At 41.6% G+C, this 27767-nt stretch overlaps 1 protein-coding gene across 1 annotated transcript; it reads left to right on the forward strand.

Moving 5' to 3' along the window:
- Positions 1 to 632: 632 nt before the first annotated feature.
- LOC134087360 (coagulation factor IX-like) lies at positions 633 to 12693 on the forward strand. Its single transcript, XM_062540807.1, has 9 exons — positions 633 to 836; positions 1306 to 1475; positions 2013 to 2037; positions 6998 to 7111; positions 8031 to 8165; positions 8585 to 8898; positions 10829 to 10958; positions 11180 to 11457; positions 12154 to 12693. The coding sequence occupies exons 1-9, from the start codon at positions 770 to 772 to the stop codon at positions 12433 to 12435; spliced, it is 1515 nt and encodes a 504-aa protein (XP_062396791.1). The 5' UTR covers positions 633 to 769; the 3' UTR covers positions 12436 to 12693.
- The last annotated feature ends 15074 nt before the right edge of the window (positions 12694 to 27767 follow it).

Consider the following 27767-nt stretch of genomic DNA (forward strand, 5'->3'; position numbering starts at 1 on the left):
GGTGTGTGCTACACACTGGACTGCATGTATATCCGTGCAACACAACTGCACACAGTCCAACGTAGTTTTGAGTGATACTTTGTAAGAGAGCAACATTGTGCTGACTTTGTCATTGCAGTTTAGATTCACCTGATAATGGACGCACGTCAATTTACCGTATTTTTTGGTTGCGTGGCCAAGCTTGTATAAATACCGGTGAGTCACTCACGAGTCACTGATTCACTCCAGACAACATCCCAGCTCATCGTGTCAATATTTGCCATGCTGTTGTATATGCCAAGAGTATCATGTCCGATATTATATGGTGTTAAAAATATTATATCATAATAAGTGAGAGATTGTACTGATTAGTATATGAATACATGATGTGTTTACACATTGGAATACACATACATAGAGGACAATGATCAAAAAAGATTCAAACACTGGTAGTTTAAACCAAAAAAAAGGATTTGAAACATGGCACACACTGATTAAATAACAATAATAAAAAAAAACATGCTACACAAACTACAGCAGGTGTAGCCTGCATTACAAAGATGTCAGGTGACCATTCCAGTTGTCATCACCACAAATGATTTATGAAACACCACTGGCAAGATTCTGGCCAGACCTGACCACCGGTTCATTTCTAGTCCGCTGGACACAGGTACAGACGGAGACCTTAGGCAATCTGTGCTTGTGTGCTTGTGCTTTTTAGATTGTTTACTTGTGGAGCTAATGGTCATCTGTTTTGTTTTTTTTAACTGTTTGTTGCTCTTAAAAAAGTATGGGAAAGATTTTTCTATCACTCCTACTAGTCTCTCTTTTGGTGGATAAATGGTTTACATATGGAGGTAAGCTTGTTTTTTTTTTATTGCTAATGTCATTTAAAATAGAGCAAACTGAACAACACAGTAATACATGTAGAACATGATATGTATGCAGGGAAGAGTACATACTTATTGAGATGTAGTTTGTTAGGGCTTTCCAGACCTTATGACAAAGTGATCAAGGGTTACTAAACACCCTTCCAGTATCGCTTTGTTCAATAGCTGCCATGAAATGGAAGATCAAGCTTAGTTATTCCTAACTTTATTACATAATGCCTATGCATCTTCAATTTTATAACAATTATTGCTTTAATGTATACCTTCTTATATTCTTATTTTCAAATTGGGAATGCTCCCATGTTTGTTCACCCAAATAATGTTTATGTTGTATATGCTGTGGACTGAGATGTAACAATAAAGGAACCGAATATGCCTCATGATGAACACAGAGAGTGACGGCGTTCTCATCTCTCGTTGCTTGTTCCTGCTGCAGCGTCCGTGTTCGTGTCGCCGCAGACGGCCAGCACGGTGTTGCGGCGGCAGCGCAGGTACAACAGCGGGCACCTGGAGGAGATGCAGCGCGACAACCTGGAGCGGGAGTGCCTCGAGGAGAAGTGCACCTGGGAGGAGGCCCGGGAGGTGTTTGAGGACAACGCCAAAACGGTAGGCTACACACCGCCCGTGTGTGTGTGTGTGTGTGTGTGTGTGTGTGTGTGTGTGTGTGTGTGTGTGTGTGTGTGTGTGTGTGTGTGTGTGTGTGTGTGTGTGTGTATGTATGTATGTATTGATGCACTTACTCTTACTGTACTCTATACCTTGTTTTTACATTTTCCCTAGAATTGTTGTTAGAATTGCTTTTAAAAGCTTAAAATGTTTAACATGTTGTAAGTCGCTTTGGTCAGCCAAATGTAATGTAATGTATTGTAATGTAATGTATGGGGAATACTTGAGGGAATACTTTTGTTAAACAGTCTGTCAAAAGCATGACAATAGCCAACTATGTCATACAAAATGTTTTATTTTAGCTGTCCTGTCAGTCAGTGTTCCATGATGTAGCTGTGTGTTGTTCCCATTCTCAAATGGTCCTGATAGCCTCTAGTGTTATAATGAAATAGCATATAGCATATAGTTATCACCAGTTATGTGGATGTGACACTCTTTCACTCTTTCACTCTTTCACTATCGCATGCCTATCTGAAGATGGAGTTCTGGACTGGCTATGTAGGTAAGACCATGTATATATATATATATATACATATATATATTTATGGGTAAGACGCCCACCACATTCACTCAAACATATACATCACTGAAAAGCACCAATGATGTACGCTTTCATCTGTTCTCCTCCAAGTTCCGTTGAACTTTCAGTATATATTACTATCATTTCTCAACTATTAACTATACATCTCAACCATTGGCTTATACATTGATTTTGTATTTTTGCATATGAATATGGGTTTGCTTCTTTTAACTTGCATGAAACACTGTCCTGCGGCTTATACACAATGCGGCTAATACACAGCAGGGCTGTAGTCTACGTGATACGCAGGTATACGCCGTATAACCACCTAAAAAGTTCATGGATTTGCGTATATCCAGTAAAACATAGGCAAAGATACGTGTCAACAACCTCTGAAATCATTCAATCGCTCTTGAGTAGCTGGAAGAAATCAACGTCAGTTAATGGTTATTCTTTATTTCTTTATTTTTTAACGCTATTGAAAAACACGCAGCATTCGTTAAGCTGAATTTTTCCTTTTCCTGCTGTCCCTCTCTGACATTCACGCGTCTGTCTACACACAAGCAAACACAGCCCCTCCGTGCACACCGTGTCTATGGTCTGAAAACCTGAAAACCAACGAGATCATCCTTGGAAGCGTTCGCAGTCGCACGGGTGGAAGCATACAATTCTTCCGCAACTTTTGTAGACTATGTGCAACCAAACAGTAGAAGCAAACTCATTCTCCTTGGCCTGCTCTGGTGCGCGCTCAATGGACACCCGCCCTCGACATGCACATTTAATCCATATAAAACATTCACAATCGTGAACGCAAGGACGCACAGAAGACGACTAGCTAAATTACTGCTAAAATACTGTGGAATCCGGTTAGCATCATTAGTAGGCTGCTAGTATGTGGGGAAACTGAACAGTCCAACCTAGCCTAAGCTTATAGCCTGCTACTTTGTGTACAATATGTTGAGGCTTCAACCAGACAGCTAAATGTAAGAGAGGTGGAGTTGCAATATAAATATTAGGCTATCTGCATAAAGTTTGCTGTCATGAACATCAGAAATTTCAATATAATGTATAAATAATTACATAATGTGTGTGTTTTTACATCTTGTTAAAAAATCATTCACATTATATGAAAGGAGAGCCTTAAAAAGCCACACATTGCCTTCTAATCTGTGGGAAACAATGAATACTTTCTGCTGAAATATTTGTGAATGCTATAACTTTAATGTAGGGGTGAAATGAAAACTCCACTCAAAGGAAAGCAGAGAATAGGCCTCGGCCTATTGAGTAAAAGTCAGTTGTTGCAGGCTATCCTCAACATCCACCCTTTTATGTTCCTTCCCAGATAGCAATTTCCTTTGGGCCGGATCCGCATGAAAGCCTTTAGATCCGTATGTAGCGGACCTACGGTGTCTGACTGTGGGCCAGATGTAGCCCACACCTAATAAGCGGACTCGTGTTGCAGATCCGTACAACACAGAATAAGCGGACCCCTATCACACCCAATAAGCGGACCCGTATCGAAGATCCGTAGAACACAGAATAAGCGGACCCCTACCACACCCAATAAGCAGACCCGTATTGCAGATCCGTACCACACACAATAAGCAGACCCGTACCACACACAATAAGCGGACCCGTACTGAAGATCCGTACAACACAAAATAAGCGGACCTGTACCTCACCTAATAAGCGGTCCCGTATTGCAGATCCGTACTACACAGAATAAGTGGACCCGTAGCACACGCAATAAGCGGACCCGTATTGCTGATCCGTACTACACACAACAAGCAGACCCGTACTACACACACAAGCGGACCCGTATTGCAGATCCGTACCACACACATGAAGCGGACCCGTATTCATGGGTTTCATCAGGTCCCTTTGCACAGGTGTATCAGCACCATGCAGTCTGCATTGATAATTAAGGTGCTTGATTGTATACACCTGTGGAAAGGGACCTGATGAAACCCATGAATAGGGCTCGGGATCATGACGTGAAAACTTCACGGGCACAGCCATATTGGCAGCCTCACTCCTTAGTTTACTATGGATTACTATGGATTTACTCCCACCTATTAGTGTGTTCCTGTTACTTAGTTTTTGCCTTCTTGGTGCTGTGTAGTGGGGTGTAACCGTGCAACCCACGATCGCAAGAGGAAGAGAATCGCTAATACTATATTTCTGCTTCTTGTCCTCTGCGTCTGAATGAATGGATATTACGTTCGGTACGCTACCAACATGGTGGCTATATTCCTAGAATGCAAGGCGTGTGCCCGAGCCCTATTGCAGATCCGTACCACACACAAGAAGCAGACCCGTACCACACACAATAAGCGGACCCGTATTGCAAATCCGTAGGCCTACCACACACAATAAGCGGACCCGTATGACAGATCCATACCACACACAAAAGCGAACCTGTACGGGTTCGCTTATTGTGTGTGGTACGGATCTGCAATACGGTTCCGCCTCTTAGAATAGAATATATACTTTTTTGTGTGTGGTACGGTCTCTTAGAATAGAATATATACTTTTTTGTGTGTGGTGCTTTGTATGTGGTACGGGTTCGCTTATTGTGTGTGGTACGGATCTGCAATACGGTTCCGCCTCTTAGAATAGAATATATACTTTTTTTGTGTGTGTGGTACGGCCTCTTAGAATAGAATATATACTTTTTTGTGTGTGGTACTTTGTGTGTGGTACGGGTCCGCTTATTGTGTGGTACGGATCTGCAATGCGGTTCCGCCTCTTAAGTGTGGTAGCCTACGGGTCCGCTTCTTTTGTGTGGTAGGCTACGGATCTGCAATACAGGTCCCATATTACATATGACTTTAGGCAGACATTCACAACATCCCCAACTGGTCACCACTATAAAAAAAACTTTGCAGAAGAATTAAGGATAGGCTACTGCTTATCACAATTTTATGTCTTTATAAACCTCATGGTTTAGATATAAAATATAACCTAAACATTCTCTGATAACTTTAATTATATTTTGTGTAGGCCTACTTTGTTGAGGTTTGCTTCCCAGCATGCATTGCAAATATTAGTTTTGAATTTTGAAACAATATGGTTGGGACTTAGCTTATAGGCTAACCTACTCCACTGATGTTTTGAACAATAACATTACTAGATATGACCATTGACTTAGTAATTTATTAGGGGGAAAATACACCGTGGTCGTGAAAGTATCAGACCTAAGCGAGTATAAATGTCCAGCTAACTGTCAAGCTATCTAATCAGCTGGACGTGATCATCATTCAACAAGTCGCATAAACACGTAAGTCAAATTGGTATCGTATATACAAACAATGCATGTAATTGCTAATCATTGCTGTAGGCTAATGTCTGCTTAAAAGTAATGACAGGTGTTTCACGTTCATTAATGATCACCGCACGCCATGAAATTCGTGACCGAACTACTTGGGGGAGGGGAAAGCTAAACGGCACAAAAATAAATTGGGTGAAAGTCGAGGTAATTAGATTTTTCCTCTTTTTACGTCGCGGTGAGAAATACGTTCTTTAAAATGCTCTGAATCATCGCCGGGACGTTATCTTGTTTGTTGGGAGCAATCTTAGCTCTTATTAGCACCAGATCAGTAAAACGGATCCAAAACAATTTTGGACCGATGTGCGTTTGGACGCTGAATCAGGTCCACTATTCAGATCCGTGCCGGATGTCGTGGTAGGTGTGTTTTGCTATCTGGGACGGACCTGGACGAGTGCAAGTTCATATCTGCCGCAGATCCGTCAAAAGGATCCAAAACAATTTTGGACCGATGTGCGTTTGGACGCCGGATCAGGTCCATTATGCAGATCCGTGCCGAATGTTGTGGTAGATGTGGCCCAGTTCCGTCCCGGTGTAGTTTTGCTATCTGGGTTGTTACTGTGTGTGGTGGATATAAAGTATCTAATTGACCCTTCCAGAAGTCCCGCCCTCCATAGTTACTGTTGCTACGCCTGTCAAACTTTCGCACCCTGCCCGTGTATTACAATGGAGGAGAAACAGGATTTTTTAAACAAATGTAATTTACAAAGACATCGTACCACACTGAAAGCTCATATTTGGTCACTAGCGAGCTACATCTGTCCTCTGTCAACTACAGTTGCATTTTCAGCTCTGGACAAAACCGTTCATGAGTTATTTAAGCAAAAGTCGGAGGTACGCGTTGTTTTCGATGGTTCCTCCAGGCTAGTACGAATGAAACAGGCGGGGGGACAAAACTAGCATAACGTTTTAAGCTATACTTCCATAACGTCAATATTTGACAACATAACATGATTGGTACTTCAAATAGATATTATTTTAGACAGAATTGCTGACGGGCTATACATACGTCTCGTTGAATGTCTATTAAGAACGTTTTGCCGCCATCGTGAAACGTATCTCGCGGTTATGGAAATAGGCTATCACGCAATATGCAAAATTTAAAGTTAGAAAAATACGTATTTCAAACTATATCATGTCATTATAGTTCAACATGTTATTTCACCGTGATTTCACGTGTTTGGGGCCACCACACATCCAAATAAATGCCCTTAATGGCCCACAGGCTATGCAGTCTCCATAGGTTAACATGGCAAAAACTCGAAAGCTTGCCAGGCCTTGCTTGCCTAGTTACGGGTTACTAAGCCACGATTGGCCTGTGGCGGTTTTAGGGCGGGGCTCTGGAAGGGTCAATTGTGGCTAAGATTGTCTATGTATTATATGTATGTATATACATAATTGATTGATACATATATTTATTTATTTATTTATTTTTGCGGGTGGGCGCGCGGCGCGCCTCAAGCGACGCATCACTGACAGTATACCCACCACAGAAAACTAGACTACAGCACTGATACACAGGAAATTACTGTATTATAAGCCTAGGAATGTATTGTTGTTAGCACTATGCTATGGTTGTTGTTGTTTTAAGAAGGCTGTTGTTATTTGCCATAGATGGGGATCAGTGCGAGTCCTCTCCTTGCCAGAACGGGGCGCGGTGCCAGGATGGCATGAGCTTCTATGTGTGCTGGTGCCCCACTGGCTTTGGTGGGAAGAACTGCGAAATAGGTGAGTGGGTGACTCCTGTTCCTTGTGTCCTGTCCCTTGTGTCTGTCTCACTGATCTATAAAGAATAATTCTTTATAGATCAGTGGTCTGTAAACATGGCAGAAGACATGAGTATACTGTAGGTGAGTGGGTGACTCCTGTCCCTTGTGTCTGTCTGGGTAAACATGGCAGAAGACATGAGTACACTCTGGGAACTGATTAGTGTTACAGTGTTTCACCCACACTTGAACAGGCAGGATGTAAATAAGAGGTAGTCTTATGTGGATCCCTGTGCCGTGTACTGGTAGGATGTTCAGGGTTTTCATTTGAAATATTGCATGTTTGTTTAGCTTATAGATTGTTCTACGGACATTGTTCTTTTTCTGTATTGTGGTACCATTTCACTTTATGGCTCATGCTGTGGGACAAATCTGAAACAATGTCATGCCAGTAATTTAATGTCCCACTGCATTTGAGTATGATGTTGAAACTACTGGTAGTCTCTCTGTTCCTCCATTCCTCCCATTAAAGCAATAGTGCGGTTATAGCCAATAGAGCGCCGCAAAACGAATGCAGAAGTGCCGTTCACCCTGTTACGAGTTAATGAACCACTGACATGATTTTAGAAACATTATTTTGAGGTACAAAAGGCTCTTTAGTGTTGCTTTAAGAGAATCTTCCTTGGGTCATTTCAGTAGCCTAGAAATCTAGACGCCCCTCGCGGCAAATCTATTGCTGCCGGGGTGGTCTAGCAACTCTCTGTTGACTTGGGAGCTTGCCATTTTCAACGAGGGCCGGGCCAATCTTTTAGAGAGTGGGTAGGAGGGCTTCACATAATGACAACTGAACTGTGACCAGAAGTTGTGACTGTTAAGCATCCTGTTACTTGAAAACTCGTCAGTGGAACTAGTGTCTGTGCTCTTCCGTTCCTCTCATTAAGAGATCGCTCGTCAGTGTGACGTGGACAATGGTGGCTGCACGCAGTTCTGCATCGAAGATAAGGTGCGGGGGCCCACCTGTGCGTGTGCACCTGGATACCGGCGGGGGGCCGACAGGATGACCTGCGAACCACTAAGTACTCATCTCCATCTCTGCCCTCTCTGTCTTCTCTTTCTCTTGCTTTCCTTTCTCTCTCTCTCCATCCCCGCCCTCTCTATCTTCTCTTTCTCTCTCTTTCCATCTCCACCCTCTCTATCTTCTCTCTCTTCATCTCTCTCTCGCTTTCTCTTTATCTCTCTCTTTCTCTCCATCTCCACCCTCTCTTTCTTCTTTCTTTCTCTCTCTCTCTCTCTCTCTCTCACACACACACACACACACACACCACATTTGATTTTGATCACATTTGCCTGAGCAAATGATTTGAATAAAGGCCATAAAGGGACTGTTTGCTGTACACCAGCTAACAACAGCTTCACTGCTTTTCCTCCTCAAGCCTCAAAGCCCAAGGGTGAGAAAATAAACATGTTTGTTTGTTTGTTTGTTTGGTTTTGTCAGGTCAATACTCCTGCGGCCAAATTGCCAAAACCATAAAGGACCAACTATCTACAAGATCCCTCACTGTTTCAGAAGCAGTTGACCTAAACAACGTGTCGTTCAACGCCAATGTTAACATGTCCACTCAAATGCCCTCTGAGAACAACACCCTTGGCCTCACCAATGCCACAGCGAGTCCAGTAGCACTGGAGGTCAACAGCACCCAGCTGCCAGCAGTGGACAATCTGACAATTCCGCTCCTGCATTTGCCCTCGTCCAGAGACGGACGCATCGTCGGCGGAAACGAGGCTACCCGAGGGGAAATTCCGTGGCAGGTACGAGGCCAGACAGGCAGATAACTATAATTTGAGGCAAAGATCCTTAATTATTGACAAGATAGAGCAACGTAATGCATCTCTATGGAAGCAAAATTCGAACAGTTCCTGTCTGCTTAAAGAGGCGTGTTAGTGGGATATCAATCTCTGTCAGATCGGTAAGCAGTTCAGTTCGAATGTTAGCAGGTCTGCTTAAAGGGGGATTTAGCCCCCCTCCCCCTTTTGAAGACAGAACGCGGAAATGATCGAACGTTTGCGCCTCTCGCTCCGCTTTAACCCTCTCTGTTTGAGGGCCATGGTAGCATAGTGGTTTCAGACTGCATGGGTAAACCCAGCCCGATCTGCCGATGATTACAAGAGTTCGCCCTGCAGCTCAGGCTGGACACCTGCACATTTGTCTCTCCTGCTTCCACGTTTGCTGGAACCAATCACAATTGGGCTTATCCACCAGGCAGGCGCACCTAGATTGTTGGTCTGATTGGTTGAAGGACTTTCCAAGCGTACAAGAATGCCTCATGCCTCTTGTGCTGCAGAAATACAGCGCAGACTCCCCAGACTAATGTTCAATCTCAAAAGATTGAGCTCAGTGTGGTGATAGCCAGACTATAGTGGTTTAGGAGCTGGGGCAGAACAGTTGTGGGTTCAATTCCCAAGACTAATGTTAATTCTCCAAAGATTGGGCTTAGTATGGTTTAGTGGTTTAGGAGCTGGGGCAGAACAGTTGTGGGTTCAATTCCCACCATTATGCCCTTGAGCTTGGCACTTAACCCCAAGTACTCCGGGAACAATGGCCCCTTGTAATATAATTAGGCAATAAGCCCCGAGAGGCCGTCGTTTGCACTGATCTTAGAACAGCTAAGGGGTGTTGCTAGGCACGATGCGCAAGCGGTTCTAGCTGTTATAAAATCAGTGCAAACGACGGACTCGAGTGGCTTATTGCTTTCCTAAAACTTGTCTTACTATGTCTATTCGGCAAGATTTCATGAAATGAAGGCACAGCAACGAAAAATGGAACGATGTATTCATAGATAATCATTCTTCCGCCAATAAATATATTTCCTGTATCTGAATGGTTTGCCATGCAAGATGGAGACGCGGCTACTCTAGCTTTGTGTAAGTTGTGTTAGCGCATTACTATAGAACGACATGCGGTCAAAGTGTATGTTTGTGTTGGGTTTTACACCAGCATCGCACGTGATTCAGCCAGTTATAATAAAGGACCGGAACTATCCGTGTTATATGATGTTATATATACTGTATGAGGGGTGCTGTGGCGCAGCAGGCTAGCGCTTGTACCATCTACGGGTCCGAGTGCCCATGGGGACCCAGGCTCAAATCCAACCTGCGGTCATGTCCCGATCCAACCCCATCTCTCTCTCCCACTTGTTTCCTGTCTACCTCTTCACTGTCCTATAATGATAAAGGCAAAAAGGCCAAAAAATATACTTAAAAAAAAAAAAATTGTCACATATGATGCTTGGGATAGAAGCGTCGGATAAAAGAGTAAATGTGGCTTCAGCTTTACGGAGCTTTGGCTGCTCTAGGTGTAGAGTGGGGCCAAGTCAACAAACGAGGACTGCAATGCTTCTGTACTGTTTCCAGACTGAGGATATTGGATTGATAGTGAATACCATAATAACAACAGGCTTGTAAAAAAATGACACTGAATTTATGTATATCGATCAATAGACCTCTGAAGTTTGCCCACAAAAAGGAGCAAAAGCTGCCATCTTTGCCTATTTAAGGATAGGTGTTACAGTAATTGAAGCTAACTAACTATGGCAAGATGCATTGTAAGTTAGCTCTGTGCCATCTTAAAAAAAATGTCAAGATACCAGATCTCCTTGTTTGGGCAAAGATGTAGCCGAACTTCAGAGGTCTATACTTCAACATAGCAATCTTCTAATTTCTGTTTAACTCATAATTCCAGGTGGCTCTGATCAATAAAGCCTCCGGGATGGTGTTCTGTGGCGGCTCACTACTGAGTGATGTCTGGGTTGTCACGGCAGCCCACTGTAAAGTTGAGACTGAGGGCCAGGGACCTTTCTTCATCCGACTTGGTGAGTGGACAAATATGCAGCAATTTCTGTTCATAACATACACATATCCATAATATATAAATATTATTGACCCAAACGTTGCGGCAGACTATTGAGACACCTTGTTGGAAGGTTCATGATTCCTGCAGGCAATACCTCTTGAATTTCCCCTTGGGGATCAATAAAGTATCTATCTATCTATCTATCTATCTATCTTAACGACCATCTTAACACTCTACCAGGGGAACATGACAAGCATGTGGATGAAAAAAGCGAGCGTGACCACGAGGTGGACAACATCATCCTGTACCACAAGTACGACGCCAAGAAAAGCCTCTACCACCACGACATCGCCCTGCTCCACCTCCGGGACCCCGTCATCTTCTCCGACTACATCATCCCCATCTGCCTGGGCCCCAAGACCTTCACCGAGTTCCTCCTGCGGAACGCTGACATGGCTCTGGTCAGCGGCTGGGGCAGAGTGCGCTTCGGTGGCCCTGATTCGTCCACACTCCAGAAGGTTCTATTTTACGCTGTTCTATTGCATGCTGTTGCATGTTGGGGCGGTAGCCTAACAGGGGAGCTACACCAGGCGCGTAACTGAAGCGTTCCGTTCACAACGCGTAAAATCCATTTTAGAAGACTGGTCTCAGTTAATAATCACTATAATCAATGGAAGTAGCTACACCAGACGTGACAGTGGTGCTTTTGTTCGAAAAAGAATAGACAGTCTTCTAAAATGGATTTTACACATCAGCAATCAGACTTTTTAACAAGAGCTGCTGACTATCATTGCTGTTGTGATTTATGTTGCTGAGATTGTGCTGTGCTTATTGTGTCCTTTCAGTGCTTGTGTCTGTGCATACCTATTTATGTGTTGTTGTAGTGTGTGTTGTCTTGTGCCCTGTCTTAAGTGTCAAATGTCCTACTGATGTATGTTGTTGTAGTGTGTGTTGTATGTGTTGTCTTGTGCCCTGTCTTAAGCGTCAACTGCCCTATTGATGTATGTTGTTGTAGTGTGTGTCATAGTGTGTATTGTGTTGTGCCCTGTCTTAAGTGTCAAATGTCCCACTGATGTATGTTGTGTGTGGTCGCCAGGTAGCAAAAGAATGTCCCTCTTGGGGATTAATAAAGTGCCATCCAATCTGATCTAATATAATCTAATCCAATCTGATCTAATCTAATCTAATCTAATCCGATCTGATCCAATCTCAAGGTTCAGGTGCCGTACGTGGACCGGACCGAGTGTAAAGGCAGCAGCACTGACCGTGTGTCGGGCTCCATGTTCTGTGCCGGCTATGACACCCTGGACAAGGACTCGTGCCAAGGGGACAGCGGCGGGCCGCACGCCTCCATGTACAAGGGCACCTGGTTCCTCACGGGCATCGTCAGCTGGGGAGAGGAGTGCGCCAAGGCGGGCAAGTATGGCATCTACACGCGCATCTCCAAGTACTTCGACTGGATCGCCAATGTCACTGGCTTGGCCTTCGCCCCATAAAGTGACCAAGGACCCAAAGCAATTGAGAACATGTCAAAAACAGGACTGTTGAATGCCATACTGTAGGCTTGTCTCAATTTATACAGTGACTAGTTTGTGCTGTTTTTTTTCAGTTAAACAACGTACAAAAGGGTCAAGGGTTGTGAAGGAATAACTGTAAAAAAACTGAAAATAACATGTAAGCTTTCTTAACATTCCATTTGATCCCATCCAAAGAATTCACTTAAAGAAACAAATAAAGATTTGTTGTCCCCTCAAGATGTGTTCATTTATTTCCTTTTGATAGTTTTGGATATTCACATGATAACTCTTCTTTAGTAAACATAACTGAAAATGTGCTGTGTTCTCCAATACAACACACTGGCATTTGCTGTTCTCAGGTCTGTGCAGAAACTCTCCTGCACTACAATAGCCATAGCACATGAAGTGCTATGCAAGGAATTCATTGCTCCTCAAAACCAATAATGTGACCTTTACTTGGTGTACAACAGAACTGCGTCCAATCAAACGTTCAGTATTGGTTTGGAATGTGATGGAAGCTACTTGTACCTGTAGAGGTGTCCACGACCATGGCAACCTTGACAGGGACAACAAGGAGGCGGACATTCCCAGCAGACATTCCCAGTCGCATTCCCCTTTCGGACAATTGCACTCATTGATGCACTTATTCTTAGTGCATTCTACCTTTTAACATTTGTCCTAGAGTTGTTGTGAGAACTGCTTTAAAAAGCTTAAATTGTTTACCATGTAAGTCGCTTTGGCTAAAAAGCGTCAGCCAAATGTAATGTAATGAAGTCCGCTCTATAGTGACAAGTCGAGAACTGTTTTTCTGCTTGGGAAATAGAGGCTGGTGCCAGTGAGGGAAATGATCAGACCGTTTCCTCTATTGAATAACCACCACGTGGGGGCAGCACAGACCGTTTCCTCTATTGAATAACCACCACGTGGGGGCAGCACAGACCGTTTCCTCTATTGAATAACCACCACGTGGGGGCAGCACAGACCGTTTCCTCTATTGAATAACCACCACGTGGGGGCAGCACAGACCGTTTCCTCTATTGAATAACCACCACATGGGGGCAGCACAGAGTCTTACTCTCCAGGAGGGAAACCCGGGGAAACCTGACAAGAGACTTGACAGCCAGAGACTGTAGCTGTCGCTGAAAACATGAATGGGTGTTTTTCTTTGTATTTATTTTTTATGTTGTTGTTACTACAACAATGTAATGTAAATATTATTAATAATTCTATGTGAAATACTCATTTTGCGCTCCTGGTGATCGCCCCCCACCAGTGGCCCCCAAAATTCAGACTTACCTGTAACAGGGCATGGGTCACCAAACTAAGGCCCATGGGCCGACTCAGGCCTGCCACCCCCCTTTGACCGTCCCTCCTGCCCCTCTGCCCCCCCCTGCTTGAACCGGCCCTATGAGGCAATCCCCAAAAGGTTATGATGGTTACAATGGTACAATGTTGCCTGTTGGCAACAAGTGAATAATAAATAATAATAGTATAAAAAACAACATAATTCCGTTTAAATTCCGTTCGGTTAAATAAAAAACAGTTTCTAAACAAATAGGCCTACCTTATTCTTTTGCATAAGAAAACATACCGTACATAGTTTAATGTTTTCCATAGGCCTACAATGTTGCCTACAGGCAACAGTTTTATAAAATGTTTTCACTAATTTTGTTTAAAGGAACACTTCACCGTTTTTTCATATTAAACTATGTTATTCGCTTAATTAAGACGAGTTGATACATACCTCTCATGTTTCAATACGTGCACTCACTGGCTCTGGCGCGCGGCGCAACTTTGATAACACTCAGAGATGAAGTTAGAAGTGACCAAAAACCTCCATATTTTCCCTATTAAAATACAGTTACACAAGTAGTCCACTGACCAAGCATGGTGAGACAAAATAAAACGTGGTGCATTTCTAAGCAGGGATAACTATTGTGTGGCGGAATAATATTGGGAGCACTTAGGGCACATTCACACTAGGTCCGCTGGACCGGACCTGGGTTCGTTTGGTCCGATGGTTCAGTTGTTTTTGATAGTGTGAACGCAACCGTACCGAACTCGGGTGCGGACCCGGGACCGGACCCGGGTCCGCCTGAAAAGGTGGTCTCGGGTCCGGTTCGCTAGAACGCTGGAGCAGGTTGCTAAGCAAACGTTCTGAAGAATCTAAAGAATCTTTACCTTTGTCTTCTTCATTGCACTGCCTTCTGCTGTGTTGCCAAGTGATATTTGTAAACAGAATTCTCGAAGTTCGTGCCTAGAAGCATGGTGCTTATGACGCAAACGGACCCGGGTGCGCAGACAAACATGTAATGTGAACACAGACCAACGGTAGAAGCAAAGATACTTAAATACCCAAGATGAAGCAGCTCAGGGATGGAATTGTACACACTTCCTGTCTCCTAAATATGCGTGTCATAATGCTTCGACAGAACATTCCAAAATACTTGATGCCCTTGTGGCACAGAAAGGGTTATTGTGTGGTTATTTTTTAGTCTATGGTGGTTATGCTACATAACAGAGATACATTATACCCACCATTGTATTCAGGAGAAAGAGCTTGTTAACATGGTATAAAATATCTTTAATAAGGTTGAGGAGAACACACACATTTTTTTTTAAATGTAACCCCTACAAACCAATTTATCAAGATTAATCTAAGTTTCCCCCAATTTCTGTTGTAGGCCCTAAATACAGAAAAACCTAGAGTGTATTTGAGACTCACAATGTTGTCATCTACTCAGTGAAAAAAAAACCCAATCAATTCATCACCTTTGATCAGAAGTTATAATTAATTCACTCATAACTTAAGTTGCAGTAACTACTAGAATTTTTAAAGGGTAGAATGTTTTCATGTTTTTGACATTTGCCCCAAAAATACAGATAACGGTCATGGTCAAGATGTTTTACCATCTAAATCTTTAACTAAATATGGGGGCTAAATCAAAAGTGTGGAGGACAGGCAAAAGCTGATGTACAGAATAGCTGATGGTGACTGCTTCTCCGTGTGCTACATTCTACTATGAAAACATGACAAAGACACTGGAACAGGTATTAGGTTTGCAAAAGAAAAAAGATGTTTTTCATTTTATTTAGAAATGACTCAAACAACTTCATATTTGCAGTCGGGTGCTTCCACCCCAGTTGCACGTAGGCTAGGCCTACTTGTCTCCAGCCATCTGTGGGGGAAACAGCAAGTCTGAGTGAATAGGTTGTTTAGCTTTATTATACATCACTTCCACATACTCTTAATCACAACCAACCATAACTCTTTTCACTAAGTATTGTTGGCTACTTGAGGACTCACAGCTTGGAGAGGTAATATCAGCTCACTACTTACAGTAGGCCTATTCCCTTGACTAAACTTTACCAGATTTCATTAACATTTATTAATTCACATATAATATAAGTAAGGAGATATGAACACATCTAAACAGCATACACACACATACACACGTGGATTTTACTGCAGTTGCGCTAAGAAAAAATCATGCATTCACGACAACAGCAGTCAATAAATAAAATCACCATTGGTGAGCAAGTCTTCAGGTAGCCTAAGCCTATGTTGTTGTCAGCCAAACAAGTTAAGCAACTTAGCTGCAAACTGTATATTGTGCTTTCAATGGAATAAAAGGCTATTTGACAATGAAATACATTTTACGTGTAGGCCTACTTGACATAAAGTTAGGAGTCATGGTGCACGGGGATGAATTGTATTCAGACGACGCCACAGGGACATAAGCCAATGCAAGCAGCCTTTTCTGGTGCTAACCAAAATTACAGCTAGTTCCTCCAACATTTACGTGACAAACAACATCGTTCAAAATAGAAGAAATCTTCTAGTGCCAGTCCTACACACAGATGTAATTACAGGCAAAAATAACTTTTACAAACGATTTTGGTGTAATAATATGGACAGCAAGTAGCCTAATAATAACGTAAAATTACTTATATTTACCTTAGTTGATCCAGCAGTTTCTCCATCAGACGTGGAGATGTCCCCCTGTTTCTCTTCCAGCTGAAGCAAACGTTATGTCAACTCTTGATTTATTTCACGTAGGCCCTAGGCTATTAAATAGATTTGCGCCATAAATTCCTTAACCGATATATCACCGTAAAGCTTATGATGTGGCGTTTATGGGGAAGTTCTGATAAACAAAATCGGATGAAGTATGGCGGAGATATTAGACTGAACGTCAAGGGTGCTGAGCTCCAGAAATTAGAATGGGCCGAACCTGCATCTGATCGCGTGCCAGTGGATTACAGAAACAGCCAGACAAGTGACAAACAAAGTCGTTTTTCTCCATAATTGCTTATTTAAAAAAATACCATGTCGGTGTCAGAATGTGAAAAACATATGTGATTTACAGAAAATGCATTAACATTTTCAATATCGAACTGTATAAATTAAGGCTGGGGCAAAATCCAAGAAAAAAAAGATTTCTTCCATAGGGTTACATTGTAAAATATCTCCCCCAAGTCTCCTAAAAAGGCGTGGCGCGTTCGAACCCTACGTCATAGGGGAACAGGAAGAAGCCTCCTGTGAATCGTCTCGCTTTTTCAACCGTCTCTGGTAGAAGTAACCGCACTCGGGTCCGGTCCAGTTAAACGGACCTAGTGTGAAAGCAACCTTACGGGGCAGTCACACGCTTGCGTCCGCCAACGTTCGTCCGTTGTTTTCCCATTCACTTTACATTGGCTGGACTTCATTTCATGCCGCACTGAATTGTGGGTCCGATGCGTTGCCTGAGATACGTTGCCTCCGCTAAAAAGTTGAGAAATGTTCAACTTTTGACGGATCGCGCAAGCGCCAGCCAATGAAATTCCGTGTATGCAAATTTTCGAACACTGACAAACCAATCAGTTCGCGTTTATGGAAATGTGACAAAATGAGGCATACGTTGGCGGACGCAAGCGTCTGACTGCACGGTTAGGGCGCTTACATACTCAACGCGAGCAACGCAAGCAAGGAACGTTAGCTACGCGAGTGACGGGCTCCCTTTCATAGTGTACACAGCGAACGCAAGCAACGCGGGCAATAGCAAAACGCAATACACCGCTCACGCAACAGGGGGTAGCACTGTATTATCCATATTTACATAATATATAGGCGATAATCATCAATTTAACACCACTGGTATTGTTAAAAACATTGGACAACAATCTCTCTCTGCCATTCAGCCTCTCGAGGAGGTCACACGTAGCATATTAACTTCATACACACACGTACACACAACGTTCATTATTATTGCCTACCGAAAATGTTCACTCGGTAATCCTATGCTTCACAAACTCACTCAACCATCTTAACTGCCAGTATTTATCGGTAGCTGGGTACAAATGTGGACATTTTCGTACTTTCACATAGTTTTTACTCTTTGCCCGCAATTGTAGTCAAAGCTTCTTCTGTAAATATGACATATAGTTGACATATTGAACAATTATTGAAGTATCGCCCCCACCCACAACGCATGGTATTGCATGCTTCGGTGCGTCGCGTATCAAAAACTGGGATGACACATTTTGCTACGCATCGACGCATAATGGCGGCCAAAGCGTAGCGATGCGTAGCCTTGCGGCCGCGTATGCGTAGCAATGCGTTGAGTATGTAAGAGCTCTTAGACTCTGCGCAGTAATATCCTCACTCCAAAGTGAAACTGAAAGTGCAAGAATGAGGATATTACTGAAAGGTATGTATCAACTCGTCTTAGGGGAATAACATAGTTTAATATGAAAAAACGGTGAAGTGTTCCTTTAAGTGTCTATTTTCAAGCAGGAAAATCATTACAAACAGTTTTGTACCCATTCAGATCATAATGCGCACCATAAAGGGTTACATTTCTTCTAGGCCTACTAGGGGGGATCCCCTTTGGTCTATGATGTATTTGTTTAAATATCCCGCCAGAGTGAGTAGCCTAGTAGCCTAAGTAGGAAGCCACGCGCTTCCGTTTTGCTGGCTGCCGGTAACTGTTTTTGAGAGGAGAGACAAGAGGCAACATGAGAAGATGCGTCTGAGTGATGTGCATGAAAGAAAACAAATATCAAATCGTGCTGCTAATTTACGGTAAGTTTGTCGCTAAATGCACTGATTGCACTAAAATAGCCATACCTTGTGTTGTGTCAGGTTCAGGTCCTCCCTTAGTCTTAAAGGCTAAAGGTTTTATACATAACGCCTATGGGGTTTTTTTTTTTCTGCGTCGACTGTCGACTCACTACACAGTTGCCCCATTCTCCGTCTCCGTCTCTGTCACTCACTACCGAAACGGTAGTCAGAATGGCAAACTGAACTCCATAAACTTAAACCTTTTTGGAGGTGCGCGCATAGGGTGGGCCTGGAGGGTGGATGGGTCTACACGGCGATAGGCTACAGAAGGTTCTGCAGGGCTACGCCGTCGATTTGATGCAGAAGCACAAAACAGCCTTAACATTCTTCTGTTTGGCTGTGAAATTTTGTTGAGAATTTAACCAAGCATTCAAATATCAATTTCCTAACGACACTCCTACGTTCTGCAGTGTGTTCATTGTCTCTGGAGGAGTTGACAGCGGAACGACGTGCGATACTACCATGCAAGGCACCGTATGTCCCGGGAGTGAAGTATCACAAAGTCGAATGGTGTAAGGTTAGTGCACTGTGCCAAGCCTTTTAAAATGATTATTAAAACAAGTATACTGCTGCACTAGCCTATAGGCATGATTGTTCTGTAAGAGTGGGTTAGGAAACCTATAGTAGCCTAGTCTACAGGTTAGTGAGGTCTGAACACAAGTGACAAAAAAAATGAAGGGAAAAAAATATTTTCACATATCCTATGACCTTTCTCTTATATTTGATGGCTAATATATTTCAGAAATATATAAGAATGTATGTATGCAAGACAAGTATATTTGGAACCCAAAATTGATATCTTGCATGAAAGTCACTAGCCTACCAGCAACAGTGCACTGAAAATGTACTACTTAAAAACACTGCGATTCCCCCCGAAAATACTGAATTTAAATTAAGCGCACCTTAATTTCCAAATTAGGTACTGAATTTTACCTTGAAAGGCCTTTATCAGGAGTAAATGTGAAACCCCTTAATTTTGCATTTAATGTGTAAATTCAGGGGTTTTCTCTATGTTTTGCTATTATGGAGTTGGTTGAAGGTCTTTATAATTTATATTTATATTTATGTTTTTATATTTTTATAATTACCCCTTAGTTACATTCATGGGTAAAATTCAGGGGAAATATGGCAATTAAGGGCCAAAATCAGCCAATTTTCTACTGAATTTGCTGTGATGTGCACTTATCTATACTGAAAATGTCCTGAATTTATTCAATGCCAAATTCAGGGGATTTTAAGTGAACATTTCAGGGGTTTCGTGCTGGTAGTGAGTCCATGCTAAATATATTTAAATGCATATATAAGATATAACATAAGAAAGTGGCCAATGTTGAATGTTTACTCATATTTTGAAATATATCGATAAACTCACGGAAATATGTTTATTTAACATATATTTGACATATAACATAATGTGCTTAGGCTATATGTTCAAGCTGCATATGTGAATATTATATTTTTCTTTATGGGAAGATCTACAATCTATCTTAAGATAATAGTGGAAATTACTTGTGGATAAGATAGATAGATACTGTAGATAGATAGATAGATACTTTATTGATTCCCAAGGGGAAATTCAAGGATATAAGGATGTAATTCATTATGCTTAGGCAACACTAAAGCAATTTTCCTCTGACGCACGTAGCCTACGCTATTTGTTTATCCAGCACCGGCTTTGCAAATAACCATATCCACAGATCAGGTAGAGTATGTCACATGATCTTCTGAATGTAGGATTTATGTATTGCGATATTGAAGCAAGTCAAATTAGTTTCTTATGTCTCATTCCATCAAACTACAGATCCTACCCGATCTGGTAAACTGTTACGAGTTGATGAACCACTGAAATGATTTTAGAAACATTTTAAGATACAAGAAACTCTTTAGTATTGCTATTATGTCATCAACCGGGCCCCAAAAGACCACAACTCACAGAAGATAGGTCTACACACGCTCATTTCTCACACGCGTACTCTATACTCTATGTCTTTCATTTACCATGTTCGTTAACACCAGCAGTCAGTCCTGGAAATGTCAACTGTTTTGGTCCTGCAGCTGATATATCAACCATTTCACTTTGACGATACTGATGCATAATTCCAAGTTAAGGGCCTAGCCCTGGCAGTGGCTGGCAGTCATGTCAGAGAAAGGCAGACCTCACTGGGACTAGATGGTTAGATGCCCGAGTGCAGTCCTTACATCTTCACTTAAAATCCCCTGAATTTGGGTCTGAATAAATTCAGGACATTTTCAGTAGGCCTAGGAAAGTGCACAGATCACAACAAATTCAGGTGAGCGGAATACGTGTGTTGTCACATCCAGTTAGCCTACCAAAATGCATTTGTTGTGTGTGTTTGTGTGTGTGTGTGTGTGTGTGTGTGTGACTGTGTGTGTGTGTGTTTTAGGTCAGTGGTTCTGTGGAAGAATGGCTTGTTATGAAGAACCTGCTTGATAATCACACAACAGTCTACCGAGGTGCCAGCTATCCGTACGAGGTGGGGGAGGACTTCTCTCTGATCCTGCCGGAGTCGGCGCTGGGGGAATGCAGCACTTACAGATGCATCCTCTGGCCTTCTCAGGGTCACTTTATTCCAGTAGGAGAATACGACTACAACCCACCAGGTCAGTACATGCTGGGGATGACTCCATACATTACATGTAAGCCCTGTTCTACGGTGGCCTGGAAGGCCAAAAAAAATGACAATGCTAAATGATTTATTTATTTATTTTCTAAATTATAAATTACTTATTACTTTTTTTTAACCTTCCAGGCCACCGTACTCTTCTTTGTTTCTAGTCTTATGTATGTTCCAAAGCCATCGATATCTCATAGTTGCGACACTACCATTGACTCCCGTGTTCAAACAATGGCGGCACATTCGGTATGTCATGGTCGTTCAGTAGTTCCTTTCAATGGGAGAATGAATGAATATCTCAGGTGTTATAATTAGACTTTCCTACATGACTTATGGTCGTGCGCATAATAATGCATTTTCAGTGAGTAATATATGTATGTGGAAATGCAGTTTATAGTAATTTTCATTGAGTATTTACCGTAAATATTAATGCGATCGCTGCTGTCAATCCCGTAGTAAACCAGGGACCAAGGGAACTACTGAGGCTATCCACTTACCACGTGACCGCTCTAAACTGGCTTTAACATGGAAGTCAACAGCTGTCGCAACTTTGAGATATCGATGGCTTTGGTATGTTCTGAACATTCTACAGATTGCCTCACACCAACAGAGGCGTTTCCCACGGCGACTTCTCCTGTGACCCATTCCAATGGGACACATATGGCCAGGGGACACATACGCTGGGCAGTTCCTCTAACCCTTCTCCTCTGTGCAGCCGGAGTTATCGTTTGTCTCTACAGAAGATACAAAACCTCTAAGGTGGAAGTCTGCTCTGTAGTGCCAGGTCAGAGGAACTGGTTTCCTGTTTAGAATGAGGGAAATCAAATCATCCATTTCCTTAATTCAAAGTTCAAACAGAGAACCACAACCACAACCCCATCGTTAATTAACTGCTCACGAGTCCCCTGTCACATCCTTGTAATATAATCAGCATGTATGTTGTTAAACCACAAATTATCTCCCGTGCAGCCTCCTAGCTGTGCGTCACAAAAAATGATATCCCGGCAAAAGTGGATTTTGAGGGGTACTGCTCCATAGACCTCCATTCATTCTGAACTTGCCTGTTTGCACACTCACATGGAAACAGAGGAGGAACTGCAATCAGTTCAGAACCTGAAAGTTTACAGAGAGTGGAAGCTCTTCCTTTATTAGACATTCTCGGGTAGCAACATCTTCATACGATACGACACAACACTACAGTTTGTGACAAAATTCTGAAGAATAATTACATTTACATGTACGATGGCCGCCACTTCGCTCAGACTTTATTTGAACCGTCTTAAAACTTTATCCATTTTCCCATATTTTTCTTACGAACCAGGAAGCGTAAAAATCCGAGTGATTTTTGACCCACGGTACAATATGAAATACGATTTTTTTTTGTTGATTGATAAATAGACATTTTATTAAATAATATTTCAATAGCCTACCTGGGAACACAAGAGTATATCATATCCTGATATAAAAAGAGAAACTGAATTGAACTGAATTTCTAATATTCACAACAGCACAATTTGTGCATATTATAGCCTACTACTCACATTACAACTCTACCTCTTTAATTCAGCTTTAAGCCTCAAAACAAAGTAGCATAGTTGGCTAGCTTATCATAGTTTACTGGCTGGACCGTTCAGTTTCCCCACGTGTGATTATGTTTCAAGGTAGGCTAATACCTTTTCTCCTTGGGACAGGCCCTTTTGAGTCTTGGGGTTGGAAAACATTTGTATTGAGATGATCAGTTTTTATCCTTTAAAGACTGATTTTATTTGTGTACAGCCTTCTCCTGAAATCATAGTGATTGATGGTCAGGCTGTCGAATCTGTAGAGTCTTGTAGACACATCTCTTGACAACAAGCTGACATTTGACAAAAATACTGTCTCGACTTATAAGAAAAAAAGTCAGCAGCACCTTTTTTGTCTCACAAAACTTTCTAAATTCCATGTTGACTCTACCCTGATGGCTATGTTTTATCGTTCTTTTATTACAGTGCATGAAAATGCACTGTCCTGTTCTTCCTAGGCTTCTTCTTCTTATTATTATTCCGCTTACCAAATTCATTTTTTCTATTCAGCTTGAACCGTTTAACCTAGAAACTTCATTCAAACGTTGCAACGTAGGTCTTCAATAGGGGCATGCTGCTATGTATTTTTCAACTTTGTAACTTTTATACATTTTAAACTATAAATTAAAAACTATTACAAATTTCCCCATAGACTTAACATTGGCCTCTATGACATCACAGTCAGGTCGTTAAGCAATTAGAATCTTATGCCAGGTGGCCAGCCCCACCTGCAGCAGCTCTCTCTCTCTCTCTCTCTCTCAGGCTTTAAGCATACAATCTCTCTGTGAAGACTACATATCCTGTTAACTGTTTCCTCTTTCCACAACTGTTTCAAAATAAAAGTCCTCACTGCAATAATACACTATTAAATCATTTAACCATTGAAACTACTCAACTATTTAACTGTTCAACCATTCCAACTGTCAGTTATCATCAACTATGCCTCCAGTCAACTACATGAGACCTCCATGTACCTAGCAACCAACATAGCAACCATTAAAATGAAGCGTTTATGACCGTTTCCATAGCAACCAACAGGATTTTACTACAGTAACTTCTTTATTCCTGATAGTGGCAGCCATGGATACCCTATCAACAAATGTTTCAAAATAGAAGTCCTCAGTAGCAAGTTAGCTAGTTAGCATGGTTAGCATAGTTAGCATTGTTAACATAGTTAACATTTTTAATATAGCTGCTAGAAATGTTTAGCTAAGTTAGCTAATCAACCTAGTTAACATGGTTAACATAGTTAACATTGTTAGCATAGTTAGCATTTTTAGCATAGCTGCTAGAAATGATTAGCTAAGTTAGCTAATCAACCTAGTTAGCATTGTTAACATAGTTAGCATTGTTATCATAGTTAGCATAACTGTTAGAAATGATTAGCTAAGTTAGCTAATCAACCTGGTTAGCATAGTTAGCATTGTTAGCATAGTTAACATTTTTAGCATAACTGATAGAAATCATTAGCTAGGTTAGCTAATCAACCTGGTTAACATTGTCAGCATAGTTAACATTGTTAGCATCGTTAGCATTTTTACCATAACTGTTAGAAATCATTAGTTAAGTAAACCAATCAACCTGGTTATCATTGTTAACATAGTTAGATAACATTTTAACATACCTTTTAGAAATTTACAACTGGAATGTTTAAGCTTTAAACTGTCTACCTTCACACATCAACTGTCTTTAAACTATGCAAACACCATGTTTACCCTAGCTACACCTTAGTAACCATACCTACATTATCTATCTATATATTTTAGCATTTTCATGCACTGGTAATTCCTTGGAATTGCATTTCTAGTTACGTCTGTTATTACGTTTTCCTTTATTTGTTGGTTTCAGTCCTTGAGGGTAAAATAGAGAATTCTACTAAACAGAGAATTCTACTAAACAGTGTTAGTAGTAAAATCACCGGGGTTGCACAAGAAACTTTCCAGAATCTTTACAACAAACAGCTGCTTTAGAAAGCAAACTCCATCTTGTCTGACAGTATTTATTATACTATGTGTATTTTTGTAAATACTGCTACTCCTACAGCTGTGAAACACATCTTCCCATTGGAAACACAAAGGCATTGATTGTGTTATTTTTACACCAATTTTATTTTGTGCCTTTTATTAACGTTTGCCTAAAGATTTAGTAAGTACATCCCTGTGTGATTCAAGTTCCTGTTAGTGGCGCCAGATGATGTGTCTTGCTCCACTCAATCTTTGGTCATACAGGCCAAAGAGGCAGACACTGCTGAACTCAGACTTGATAGCCAGAGACTTGAGAGAGACAGAGATTTTCAATGAAACCAACAAAGAGTATTCAAATAATTGCTGCGGTTAATGTTAGGGCATAAGCTAAATGTGCTTGTGAATAAGTGTTCTAAAAGTTCTCTATTCTGAAACTTTAACTGCTGCTGATTTTATGAAGGGAAACATTAATTTGTATGCTGTTGAGGTTGTTGGCAAGGCTCAAATGTTTGAGCTGAGCCTTGAACGGTGCAGAGTGATATCCAGAGGCAGTATGACAAATGCTCGTCATTGATGGCCAACTTAATTGCAACATCATGTTGGCTTATCCTTTACAACATTAGGAAGATCAGACCTTATCGGACGCAAGATTCCACACAGCTTCTTGTACAGGCCATGGTTATCTCCAAACTGGACCATTGTAATTCAGCTGGCCTCCCTGCTTGTGTAGTAAGATTGTAACAGAATGCTGCAGCACGCCTGGTCTTCAATCAGCCAAAGAGGACACATGTGACTCCTCTAGTTTCTCTCCACTGGCTCCCTTAGTGGCCATTACATTTAAATCTCCTGTATTTGGCCTATATGACACTGACTGGATCTGCTCTTTGCTATCTTAATTTAATGATAAACTTTTCCTCAGTGGTTCCCTGTTGGTGGAATGAGTTGCCTGCTCTCTGTTCCTGTGAAAGTGTTGGGTCTTCCAATGGGGGTCTAAGGCACATCTGTTCAATATGCACAGTTTATTTAGCGCTTCTTATGCATTAGCCTATGGTTTGTAAATTATGTTATTTATTTATTTTCAACAGGCTAATGTTTGAATTGATATTGTTGCGTATTATTTCCGTTCTCCTTGGTGCTGTCTTACTAACTTAATAATAAATGGTTTACTGTTGCATTGCACTATTGCATTGTTTGTATGTCTATTTGGATAAGAGCTTTTACCATAACCATACTTGATGCAGTTTTTCTCTTTTGTTTCTGTAATTCTAATAAATTAGTTTGACTCAAATGTGTCTTTTGACTCAAATGTGTCTTTTGACTCAAATGTGTCTTTACTCCTTGAGATTAACTTTGATTGGAAATGTGTCACGGCCTCCTTTGTGTCTTTCGGTTGTCATGCGATATGCAGTCAGTATTGGTTATTTAAATGATTTAAGTTGTAGAGGCCCCTGGCTGCAGTAGGGCAGTGTTTTTGGAAAAGGCTTCTCTGTGAGGTCTTGTAGGCCTATAATAGGAATAATTATTGTTGGCACGCCTCTACTAGCGGAAGCAGGCTCGCTGTGCGCGGGATATTTTAAAGAATGAAATGTCCCGCCAAGGAAAAGGCACGCGTTCAAGTCATCATCATGTTGCGCATTTTAGGTAAGTCTGTCGCTAAATGTAGGCTACTGACTGCACTAAAATAGCTTATAGGCTACATCTCTATTTTTTTTTAACACTATGTCCATTCGAAATGTATGCCTATTCTGTTTATAAAAAACATAGCTAATTGTTTTGGGTAACCTAGCTACGACCATGCCAGTTTCCCTTGTGAGTTAAATGGTTTCACGTAGGCTAGGCAAGAAATCTGTATAATAATTGAGGTAACAGATCATGCATGCGTGTTTTAGCATAATGAAAGTATGCTCTGACGGAAAGTGCTGAAATGGACTACTATAGGAATAGCAACACGAGGAGGCGCATGGACGCAGAAGTGACTGTCCTCACCAAAATTCATCCGTAGTTGATAATCAATAGGTTGTTACTATCTTATCTTGATCCGTGTTGTCATTTTCTGTTATTTTAAGTGGATGTTCTTTCTGTATCGGTTCTTCTCTAAGTTGTTGTGTTAAAGAACATTGCATTGTGGTGGCGTCCTGTCGTGAATGGATATAACGCACGCACAGATATTTTGTCTAACTATTTCCTGCAATGTTTCAGGTTCTGATATGCTATTGGCTGTGAAATAATTTCACTATATGTGTACATATTAGGGCATCCTTCCTCAGTCAGAGTCGCGGTTCCAGACATCATAAAGGCATCAGTCTAACCTCGGTCAGGTTTACACATTAAACCTGATTAAAATTACACATGTCTCAGACATCAGATGCAAAGCCATCGGGTCTCAGGAAAACATCTGTCATGTGTCTTACGATTTTAAAACTGTAGCAGAATGTAGTTTTATTGTATCGACAGTACTCAGTGACCTAGTGACATGTTAAATGGCTAATTATTTTGGTTGAAGAGGGTGATCGCCCGGGGTGTAATATAGGGTGACCAGACGTCCTCTTTTGCCCGGACATGTCCTCTTTTTGAAACCTAAAAATGTGTCCGGGCGGAATTTCAGAATCGTCCGGGATTTTGTTATTCTAGCTGGTCACCCTAATACAAGGTAGCCAGATTACATTGCGTGGCAGGGTCGTAGTTTGTCCACCACTGCACTGCATTTTCCACCACTGAAGAGAGAAAGAAACTGTTACTGTTGTAACCTACTAGAGGGTGGCATTTTCTCAAAGTGTCAAATGTCCCAATACGACAGGGAGGACATCATTTCAGAGACACACAAAAACTCAAATTCTTTATAATAAAAGCACTGTTCTTATCACTAAACCATCAACCAGGGCTGGACTGGGACCAAAAAACGTCCCGGGCATTTTTGGCCATAGTGGCCCACCATGATAATTTACACGATAAAACATATGTGCACACTGTTTTGTTTGTAAAAAAATATTTAAGTAAACCGCAGTAGCCTGCATCGAAGCGAGTATAGGCTAGCCTACCCTTGCTA

The sequence above is a fragment of the Sardina pilchardus genome, chromosome 7 (genome assembly GCF_963854185.1).
Source record: "Sardina pilchardus chromosome 7, fSarPil1.1, whole genome shotgun sequence".
Lineage (NCBI taxonomy): Eukaryota > Metazoa > Chordata > Actinopteri > Clupeiformes > Clupeidae > Sardina > Sardina pilchardus.

Bases quoted from the DNA above. Each gene is read 5' to 3' on its own strand.
- LOC134087360 (XM_062540807.1), top strand. From the start codon at position 770: ATGGGAAAGATTTTTCTATCACTCCTACTAGTCTCTCTTTTGGTGGAT. The intron at 2,038-6,997 runs GTAAGACCATGT...TATTTGCCATAG, and splicing joins GTTCTGGACTGGCTATGTAG to ATGGGGATCAGTGCGAGTCC. The intron at 8,899-10,828 runs GTACGAGGCCAG...TCATAATTCCAG, and splicing joins GAGGGGAAATTCCGTGGCAG to GTGGCTCTGATCAATAAAGC.